Below are 11,023 nucleotides of genomic sequence, written 5' to 3'. Positions count from 1 at the left end.
GGGGGGGAGGAGAGAGAGAGAGAGAGAGAGAGAGAGAGAGAGAGAGAGAGAGAGAGAACAAGCCCCTCTCACCCCAGAGCCTTGCTTCCACTCAGGCAGACACACTCCCACTCACAATCAAGCCATCAGAACCTTGTGGTCTCCAAGGTTACCAGGGTCTGCTGGGAAAGAGGATGTGGAAGAGGCCTACTGGCCTTAACAGTCTCAGGTCAGACACAAAGCCCTGGACAGTAAGAATCAACCCCCAGGGAGGGGGCCTAAACAATGTCCAACCCTCTTCATAAGGTTCCTGTGACAAATCAGAGTATGGCCCCCACAGACTTCACCTTGAGAGGCCAGTGAGTTTACTGGGCTTGTTTACATGTTTGCAGAGCATGGGTGAAGTCGCTTCCTGGAGCAGGGGTGACCCAAAAGCAGCCACACTGGAAAGCTTCACCCAGCATGAATGATGGCTTCCCTGTGACCTCACAGACGGATGCTGCTTCCATTACTTCCAGCCTATATATTCTAATACCTTGAGCACTTGAGCAGAGCCTCAGGCCATGACTAAGGAGTGGCTGGAATCTCAGGTGAGGGTCCAATAGCGCTTCCTTCCCCATCTTTCTAGGAGGGGACATCGGTAGTCAACGAGTCTGTAGTGGTGTCTCATTTGTATTTTAATAAAGTTTGCCTGAGGATCAGAGAGTAAAACAGCCACACTGATCTGCCTTACCGACCAGGCAGTGGTGACACACACCTTTCATCCCAGTAGCCATGCTAGTTTGCCATAGAAACCAGGCGGTAGTGGTGCACACCCTTAATCCCAGAACTAGAGAGGAATATAAAACGGGAGGAGACGGCTCTCAGTCTCAGTCTCATTCTGAGATTCCTGGAAGCAGGATCACCACTTTTAGAGTGAGGTTGAGGTAAGAGCCAGTGGCTGGCTACTTTGCTTTGGTCTTCAGGTTGAACCCCAATATCAGTCTCTGAGTTTTTATTAATCGTGTTTCACGAGTCCTGTGATGAGCCTTGGCAAGCATGCAAGTCTGGCCCAATGAAGACGAGAGTGGAGTTCTACAGCATGGCTTGAAACAGCCGATGACCCCACCTTTACTGCACAAGATCCTGGGAATTGGGAAGCATTGCCCTGGCCTTCCACCTAATTCCCTGGGGTTCCATTAGCCCCTTAACTACCGGAAGTCCCCCGAAGTCCCACACTAGTCCCCGGGCTATGTGTATTGCCCTGGACTCATGTCCTGCCACCTCCAGTTTGTCACATCGTCCCACGTGCAGAAGGCCACCGCTAAGATATCCTAAAAGGCTGGGTATGAGATCTCAGAGTCAGGTCAGTGGAAACAGCCGTGCTAGGAGCAGAGTAGGAAGCAGCTGGGATTCTTGGACCTCTGACCTCTGACTTCCTTGCCCAGAGTGGCTGTGATCACCTGACATTTCTGCAGGACCATGTGATCCATGCAGGACCGCCATACACCTAATCACATTCTCTGTTCTCCCCAAAGTACCAAGAGACTTCCATTAAATGTGAACTCATAGTCTTTTGTGAGAATCCAGTTGAAGGATACTGTGAGGTTGGGGGAGGGAAGGCTTCTCGTTAGGATGTCCCTATCTCTGTTAAGACCAGTGTTCCATTAACAGACCAACACAGCAGTGAAGATGGAAAAAAAAAAACTCGCAGGACGGAGTGTACGGTTCTGTCTGTGAAGCGCTTGCCATACAAGCGTGAGGCCCTGAGCTGGGATTCCCGAGCATCCGTGTAGAACATTCAGCGCCCGTAACCCCAGTGCTGTGGAGGCAGACAGTAGACTTCCGGAACCTGCGGGCCAACTAGCAATGCCAGATCAGCAAAGAGAACGAAAAGGAAAAAGGAGAGAAACTCCTGTGCTGTGGGGGTAAGATGGATGCCGAAGTAAATTCTGTTTCCTACTCCACCCCATCTCAGCTCAAGGCCTCACATCCTCTCCTGCCCAAAATAGCCCGGGGGAGGGGAAAGGCAGGGTGGGGAAGACAGGCTCTCTCTTACTCATAGACCCGCAGCTGTTCACTGGCCCAGGATGGCCAGCTGCGAGGGGCTGCTTCCTCCCTGCCCACCACTCTGGGCGGGCAATGGTTTCTGTCACCACATGTGAAAGGGGTTCCCTCCCTCCACACCCCAGGTGATCCTCTCTGACCTCCTACAACCCAGACCACCCAGTCCCCAAAGGCCTCTAGGGACCCCCGTGCCCTTTCATTGCCGTGTGGAGTGGCTCCAGCCTCATCCCACAGGCATGTGGGAAATGCAGGTTCAGCCCTAAGATCCCAGGACTGGGGAGGTGGCCGGTCTCCCCAAATGCTTGCCCTGTGTTTCTTTCTCTCCTCAGCATGGCACATGAAGACAGCTTGGACTGAAGCTGCCTCAAGGCAAAACACACCAGGCATAAAACGCAAGCCCATGCCAGAGTCTCCACTAAAGCCTTGGGGAGGGGGTGGGGGCGGGAGCAGGGGGGGGAGGGGAAGGGGCCTGGGTGGGGGTGGGGGCTTCTGGCTACCTGAACAGAGAGAAACAATTGTCTGGTACCTCCAGCTACCCATTGTGTGGTCATTTACTGCATTCAGCAGTTCCTGGCACAGAAAAGAGCTCTATAAACGGAAGCAACCATGACTACCAGACTCACTACCGGATCTGACTTTCCTCTAACCCAAACTTCATTAAAAGTAATAGAAAAAAAAAGTAATAATTACAACACGACTATCAACCTGTTTTGCTAAACTATTGGGATGTCTCCCAGGTCTCACCCTTTGAAGCTTCTCAAAACAAAGCCGGAGACTCCTCTACCATCCCACCAAGGCTGTGTGGGTGGACTGTGATGTCTTCACTCCATCCCCTTAGCAGCTGGTCTCCTGATGTAAGCCCCACCCCCGTAAAACTCACAGAACCGGGAATTTAAGACATGGCACAGGCTGACCTTAGACTCGAGATCCTCCTGCCTCAGCCTCCTAGAAGTCTTGGCTTTACAGCTGCACTGGGCAATTTCTGGTAGTTTCTCACTATGCGCTCATATCCATGAAGCTAGTTATCTTCCCTGTCTCCTTGGCCATGTTGGTATCACTCTACTAATTCAATATGCCCCACTTTTACCACCCAGCGCTGACTCTGTCCCTGCGAATCCCCAGACAGGGAGGTAAAAGGCTGTTCCCTCTGTGGCTCTGGGGGGGGGGGGCAGCTGCAGTGACACTCCAGTTCTGCTCTCTGAGGTGATACCTACTCAGCCCTTGGTGGCTTTGTTTGCAAATTAGGGTTAATGGCTCCTTCTGCCACAGGACCACCAGGAGCAAATGTGAGTTGAGTACTTGTCCAGAATCCTCTCTGCAATGGGTGTAAAGAAAACATCTTTAACGCAGTTTGGACTACTAAGTCCTTGTCATTACAAAGTATCGGAATCCTTTCTCAGAGTCACAATTTCATCTGAGACACTCAACAGCCCCATCAAGAAAGCAAACAGGGCATATATTGAAAGGAAAAGAACACCAAATCCTAGAAAATTTCAAATTTAACTGATATTTTTAAGTCTGTTCTGCAGATCAACTGTCAGTCCAGCTCAATCACATTCTACTGTCTCATGACATCTTGGGGTGTCTGCACCCCAATTGTAGATGAGGGCAAGTGGCTCCGAGAAGGGCAGAATCTTATGCAAGGTTATTTGGTTGCTTGGCATCAACAATGGGATCTGAATCCAGCACCCTGACTCCCAAAGCAAGGTTCTTCTCATGACCCTCATTTTCCAGAGCGTCAAGTCACATGTGAGAGAGTGGTTTAGATAAGAAGGGGGATAATTCTACTTCCGGTCAACTCTGTGAGGGCACTGTTCCCCATGGAACTTCCCTATCTGCCAAATGAGCCTGCAAAACACTGGTTCCCATGGAGATGGGCAACCAATCAACACGCTTGGCCCTTGGGGGTCTGGACCAAACTCCAACAAGGATGTAAAAGAGCCATGTAAGCTGGAGAGAGCTTGGTGACTGAAAACTGTAGTTTCTATTACTCATTAATTCATCGGAAGATCAAGTATGATTTCTGCTTCATAAGACAGAGTCCACAACCTAAATCCGTTTGATTGTCTAGTATTACTCACCTTGTTGCCATGGCAACAGCAACTTAAGGAAAGGAGGCATTGTCGTGTCTCATAGTCTGAGGGGCTAAGGTCCACTGTGCCTGGGAAAGTGTGGTGGCAGGTGAGGTGGACACATTGTATCCTGACTTGGGAAGCAGAGGGGTCTTAATGTAGAGGTCAGAAAACTCCATCCCTTGGAACAATGATGCCCAAGTTCAAGGTGGGTCTTCCCCTCCTCAGCTAACCCTCTCTGGAAACACCCTCACAGACATGACTAGAGATGTGTTTCCCAGATAATTCTAAATCCAGCCAAGTTGGCAATGAAGGCTGAGCATCAAAAATGTAGAACAAGGGTCACCCGACCCTGGGTTTGAAACCGACCCCTATGCAGTTTCACCTGCAGATGATTGCCTAGGTTCTCTTCCTGAAGAAGCGCAACCTGTGGTCAGTTTTCCTGCTGTGTTTTTTAGCTGTGAGGAGGCCCTGTATGTTCACACGAGAATACTAACGATGGAAACTTACACTGACATTCCATCTCAGCCACTTAGAACGAAGTGACTTTGAGCAAATTCTTTTCTCATCTATAAAACAGAGGATTGGGCTCTCCTATTCATGTTGCAGGCAATTGAAAAAAGGAATATTCCTTTGTCTATAAAAAAATAACTTCTTTAGTTCTAATGAGGACACTTGATAACCATTTCTGGATGTACTCACTCTGTGGTCTTTAGCATTCCCAATGATGAAAGTGCTTACGGAGACTCCAGAATCCCAAGGTCCATAGACCCCAGGAGAGCGCAGCTAGAGTCTAGTGCCGGACAAGGTCATAGGAGGAGAGCGATTAGCCTTGCACATGGCTTTGAATGCAAACCTCTTGCAACAGACAAGGTGATTCCCATGAATGCAGCGACCTCACAATAACTTTGGGGGAGAACCTTTGGGGAAGAACCTTCACAGGTGAACTTTCTGGGGAGAACCTTAGCGGGCAAACTTTCTGAGAAGAGCCTTCACAGGAGAACCTTCAGAGGTGTGAGACTGAGGAACAACATGGAATCCAACCTTCTTGAAGTTCTAAAGCCTGTCAGTTTTTATTCTAAACCCTTCTTACCCCCTGTTGGCTTGTTCATCCTGGCTATGAGCTTGTCTATTGGGTAAAGAGCAATGCGATTTAAAGGGGCCGTGGAGCTTCAAGCACTTGTAGGGTTTTAAATTAACCACCCAATACTCTTACTTTTTACTTTGCAGCCTGAAAATAGAAAGTATAGATAGTTTCTCTTATTGGCATTGTTTGACTGAAGTCAGATTGACAGTTTTCTGAAATCAACTATGGTGTGTATGTGTGTGTGTGTTGTATTAATATATGATATACCTTCTTGCATGTATGTGTGTTTGCATGTGTGTGGAGGCCGAAAGTAGACGTCAGACACCTTCCTTCCTCACACTCCACCTTCTACACTGAGACAGGCTCCTCACTGAACCAGAAGCTCCCTAGTTTTCCAGTCTAGCAGAACTGCTTGCTCTGGGGATCTGCCTCCTATGCACTGGGATTACAGGAGGGCCGCCATACCTGCCTTCAGCTTTTATATGGGCTCTGCCAGTTCAGACTCCCATTCTCATGCCTAAGCCACAACGCTTTTCCCTCTGAGCCATTTCCAAAGCTACTGTCTGCTTCCTGTGTGTAATAATCACCCAGTGCTGACCTACAGCAAAACTGCCCATGCCCCTCATGGAGAACCTTTGACACTGTTGATTTCAACTTCTTCCGTGCCATAGCACTCCACCTCACAGAGTCAGAGAGACAGAGCTTAAACTCGGAAATGCTGTCATTGTAAAGGTCTCACAGAAACAGCAAAAACAAAAAGACTGGGCCTGGGGAGGAGGCTCCGTGGTTAAAGCACTTACTGCCCAATTATCAGGAATGCATTGTGGATTCCCAGAACTCACATAGACGTCAGGTGGGAGATGGCCTACCTGTGATTCAGCCTCAGCCAGTGGAGACAGGACCTCTGCAGTGAGACTTAGCCATATCAGCTTTGAGAGGATAATTCCTGGCATCAACCTCGGGACTCCACATGCATGCACACCCACAGACAATTACACAAAATGCACACACAAACATGCATGCACACACAAGCACACAAACACAAATAGAAGGGGGAAATGAAATAAAAGTGTGTCGTTTCATTTGCCTTTAAAGCAGTAGAAGTGGAAAAGAAATTAGAATTGAGAACCAAAGAGGGAGTCGTTGTGTAACATAGTCGGGGCCTGCTTGTGCGGTTTCTGTCCTCCCACCATGTCAAACAGCTGTTTAGCCCCAAAGAAAATCACACAGAGATCTCCATAAGTTATAAAACTGATTGGCCTATTAGCTCAGGCTACATATTAGCTCTTGTAGCTTATATTAACCCATTATTCTTTTTTTATAGATTTTTTTATTGAAAAAAAATTTCCGCCTCCTCCCCGCCTCCCATTTCCCTCCCCATCTCCCTTTTCCCTCCCTCTCCTCCCTCTCCTCTCCCCCTCTCCCCCTCCCCCCACTCCTCTCCCTCTCCCTCTCCAGTCTGAAGAGCAGTCAGGGTTCCCTGCCCTGTGGGAAGTCCAAAGTCCTCCCCCCTCCATCCTGGTCTAGGAAGGTGAACATCCAAACTGGCTAGGCTCCCACAAAGCCAGAACATGAAGTAGGATCAAAACCCAGTGCCATTGTCCTTGGCTTCTCAGCAGCCCTCATTGTCCGCCATATTCAGAGAGTCCGGTTTTATCCCATGCTTTTTCAGTCACAGTCCAGCTGGCCTTGGTGAGCTCCCAATAGATCAGCCCCACTGTCTCTGTGGGTGGGTGCACCCCTTGTGGTCCTGACTTCTTTGCTCATGTTCTCCCTCCTTCTGCTCCTCATTGGGACACTGGGAGCTCAGTCGGGTGCTCCAGTGTGGGTCTCTGTCTCTATCTCTATCCATCACCAGATGAAGATTCTATGGTGATATGCAAGATATGCATCAGTATGGCTATAGGATAGGGTCATTTCAGGTTCCCTATCCTCAGCTGCCCCAGGAACTAACTGGGAGCCCCTCTAACCCATTATTCTTATCTATGCTAGCCACATGGTTTGGCACCTTTCTTAGCAAGGTAGTTTACATTGTGCTTCTTCGGAGTCTACGCAGGACTGGGAGGTATCAACTTCCTCCTTCCCAGAATTCTCTTGTTCTCATTGCATCATTTCTACTTCCTATCTGGTTTTCCTGCCTATACTTCCTGCCTGGCCAATCAGCATTTATTTAAAACATGATTGACAGAATACAGACAATTCTCCCGCACCAATATTGAGAAGAATTAGGAGCCGGTGGAGAAGTACCAACGCACCCTCCCTGGAGAAGCCCTCAAGGTCGTCATACACCTATACCCCATACTATGTGCACACATATGTGTGAGTGAGCAGAAGTACATGCTTTGGGTAGTTGATGGCTAATAAAAAGGGTTGACAGCCCTTCAGACGAAAAGAGAGGAGAGGAATGGCAGAGCCCTTACCGCTATAGAGATGAACAGAACTGTAGTCTTCCCAGTCCACCCATTCTGAATCTACCCAGGTGGGCGTGGCAGGCTTGGCATTCTGGATCCACCCAGATGGGCATGGCAGGCCTGGTGTTCTGGATCCACCTGGGTGGGTACAGCAGGGCTGGCATTCTGGATTCACCTGGGTGGGCATGGCGGGGCTGGCGTTCTGGATCCACCTGTTTGGGCTTTGCTGTTCTTTTTTTCTGGATCCACCCGGATGGGCATGGCAGGGCTGGCGTTCTGGATCCACCCGGATGGGCATGGCAGGGCTGGCGTTCTGGATCCACCCGGATGGGCATGGCAGGGCTGGCGTTCTGGATCCACCCGGATGGGCATGGCAGGGCTGGCGTTCTGGATCCACCCGGATGGGCATGGCAGGGCTGGCGTTCTGGATCCACCCGGATGGGCATGGCAGGGCTGGCGTTCTGGACCCACCCTCATGCCTTTTCATTCCCACAGTCTCTGATGGTGGTGCTGTTACGTGGGTACTGTATTCCCTCTCTCATCTTTTGTGGTTGCTTCATCTAATGTCCAGGGATTCTTTGGAGATGAATAGACGACTTATTTTCATTCTTTGTCTTCTGTTTTTGACACAGGGTCTCATACAGCTCCAGCTGACCTCAAACTCATTATGTACTGGACAATGGTACTGAATTTCTGACCCTCCTGTCTCTACCTCTCCAGTGCTACCTTTATAAGCATATATCATCATGCCTGGCTTATGCAGTGCCAGAGATTAAACCTGGTACTTTATACATGTTAGGCAAGGACTCCACCAACCAAGCTATAACCCCGACTCTGCATTTTTCTTGAGTAATAAAACAAATCAGTCTAAATCTTGTAGTATACCTCAGAGACCACCTAATGTGCCTGCTTCTTCTTTTAAAGGAGGAAGAGATTTTGTCCCAGAAAAGAAAAGTCATTCTCCCCGAGTCACACTGCTGGCAGAAGCAGGCATTGAACCCAGGTGTCTTGACACCAGGTCTTAGGCTCCTGTTACAACACCACAGTGCAGCCCCCCAGAATTGCAAACTTGATTTACGCCATCACTTGTAGGTTTTTACAGTCTCCAGCCTGGGCTTCCCAGCACCCCTCACCTCACACACGTTGACTTGAGCAACACCCGCCCGTGGGCCGCTCTCCCATCAAGCGGAGTCTCCCATTGTGAATCATCTTTTAAAAGAGTTTTACATCTGCTGCAGGGAAATTTACAAGCCCCAGGTTACCAGCCATAATTTCGGTCATTTGGGGGAAATAATGATGCTATAGTCGTCACTTTCCAAATGTTGCAGGAACCTGACCCCAATCAAGGAGCCTCTCAATAAATCAGCGCAGAAACGGCATCCATTTCTTGCCTCGCTGTTTAGAAGGTCGAAGTTCTGAATCAGTGTCTGGGCTGGAGAAAGCGTCCAACTCACAGTCTAGTCTAGATTTTCATAACAGCTGCCATTGTTCAAAGAGGGATTCATAACTCTCCATGGACTCCAGCCAACAGGCCTGAGCCAGACCCATATTTATGTATGTTTGCTTGTTCGGAGTGCTCCAGTGTTCTTTCCATGTGGGAGCTGTTCAGGTCTCCTCTCCTGGCCCTGCCTGTGGACATCACTTCACACCAAATGCTCCCGGATGACAGGCTCCTATACATCTTCTTTGGCCCCTAATTTATGTTCAGATGGCCAGGATCATTGTACAACAAGACAGAGGTTATTAAGAGCAAAGGCAATGGCCAACTTTTTGGGAGCGATTGTGCTGAGCCAAGAGCCACTCACTGATTCACGCGCTGCTAAAAACAACCCCGCGAGAAAGGGGTTCCTGCTATCCTCCACCTGAGGAAACTGAGGCACAGCGTGGATAGGTCATACACTAATACTCAGAAGAGCCGGGGTAAGAGGCCAAGAAGTCTGGCTCCTGTGGCCCCTTCTTTAAGAAAAGTGATTTATTGTCTATAATTTACATACCATATAACTCACCGTCTTGAAGTATAAAGTTCAGTGTGTGTTAGTATATTCCAGGCGGGCAACTGTCATCACTATTTAATTCCAGGATATTTTCATTACCCTCGGGGAGACCCTGGACACATTTGTGAGCATCCCTAACCTTGCTTCTGTGGCCCCTGGCCGTCACAAATCTGTCGTCTCTCTTTGTGGATTTTTCTTTCCTGGACATTTCATATGCAGTATGTAACCGTTTGCATCTGGAAAGTTTTTAAGGCTCATCTATGTGGTAGTATGTACCAATACTTGATTCTTTTTACAGTCAAGTAACACCTGTTATATGGAGACCCATGCTTTGTTTATCCGCCGATCAGCTGATGGACAGCCGGGTGTTTCCAGTCTTTTGCTCTGAATAAAAAAAAAATGCTGATGTATTGGATACTTTTCTCTTTTTTAAAGATGTGTGTGTGTGTGTGTGTGTGAGAGAGAGAGAGAGAGAGAGAGAGAGAGAGAGAGAGAGAGAGAGAGCGCAAGAGAGAATGTCACATTTGTGCAAATGGTCACAGAGGTCAAAAGAGGGCGTCAGAGCCCCTGGAACTGGAGATAGAGGCAGTTTAAACCACCCTATGGAGCTGCTGAGAACTGAACTCAGGTCCTTTGAAAATGCAGGAAGTGCTGTTAATCACCAAGACATCTCTCCAATCTTTGGCTATTTTTCTCATTGCTATGACAAAAACTACTTGGAAAAAGGCTTATTTAGGCTTCCAGTTTGAAGAGAGAGCTTCCTTCACGTTGGGGAACTCATGGCCACAGAAGCATGTGGCAGCTGCTCGCATCCATAGGATTGGGCAAGTGGGGCTGGATTCCAAACCTTCCAGGCCGCCTCTCCTTCAGCAATGCTTGACCTCAAGACTCCACAACCTTGTGAAACACAGTCACCAGCTGGAATTTGAGTGTTCAAAGACATGAGTCTGTGGGGGGTCATTTCACCTTCAAAAACAGCTGGTAGATCACAATATACCAAATTATTCTAACCATGAAGTGATTTTCATCTCCGTAATGACCAGTGATGGTGATGACTATGTATATACATCTCTCACCCTTAGAGAATACCTATTCAAATTATTTTCCTACTGATGTGCATATTTTTCTGGTTAATGTTGAGCTGCAAAGTTGTTTTAAATATATGTTCTGAACATAAGACTACATTAGTTAGTTTCCTCATTCCTCTGCCCAAAAACCTGAGAGAACAATTTAAAGGATTTATTCTGGCTCAGGTGTCAGAGGGTTTGGTCTTGAGTTGCTTAGTTCCACAGGCTGGAACATCATGGTAGCAGCAGCTTGGAACAGAGTAGGTTCTTCTCTTGTGGTGACCAGGACGAAGCAGAAGGGGACCAGGGCCAGACATAGCCTTCACAGCACAGCCCTACTAACTGGCCCTGCAGTGAGGCCTCACCT

The 11,023-nt window shown here is 48.5% G+C and overlaps 1 protein-coding gene across 1 annotated transcript in view; it reads right to left on the bottom strand.

Moving 5' to 3' along the window:
• LOC126486872 (SCO-spondin-like) overlaps positions 1-8,427 on the bottom strand; it is a 20,895-nt gene extending 12,468 nt beyond the window's left edge. Inside the window, exons 1-2 of the mRNA XM_050119383.1 lie at positions 7,845-8,427; positions 7,605-7,807 (exon numbers count right to left, since the gene is read on the bottom strand). Coding sequence (XP_049975340.1) covers positions 7,605-7,807; positions 7,845-8,041 — 400 coding nt within the window. The 5' untranslated portion in view covers positions 8,042-8,427. The remainder of the gene's footprint in view (positions 1-7,604; positions 7,808-7,844) is intronic.
• Positions 8,428-11,023: the final 2,596 nt, after the last annotated feature.

The sequence above is a fragment of the Alexandromys fortis genome, unplaced genomic scaffold, assembly GCF_014885135.2.
Source record: "Alexandromys fortis isolate MF-2015 unplaced genomic scaffold, M_Fortis_MF-2015_v1.1 scaffold_145, whole genome shotgun sequence".
Classification (NCBI taxonomy): domain Eukaryota; kingdom Metazoa; phylum Chordata; class Mammalia; order Rodentia; family Cricetidae; genus Alexandromys; species Alexandromys fortis.
This window is presented reverse-complemented; position numbering and strand designations above follow the sequence as displayed.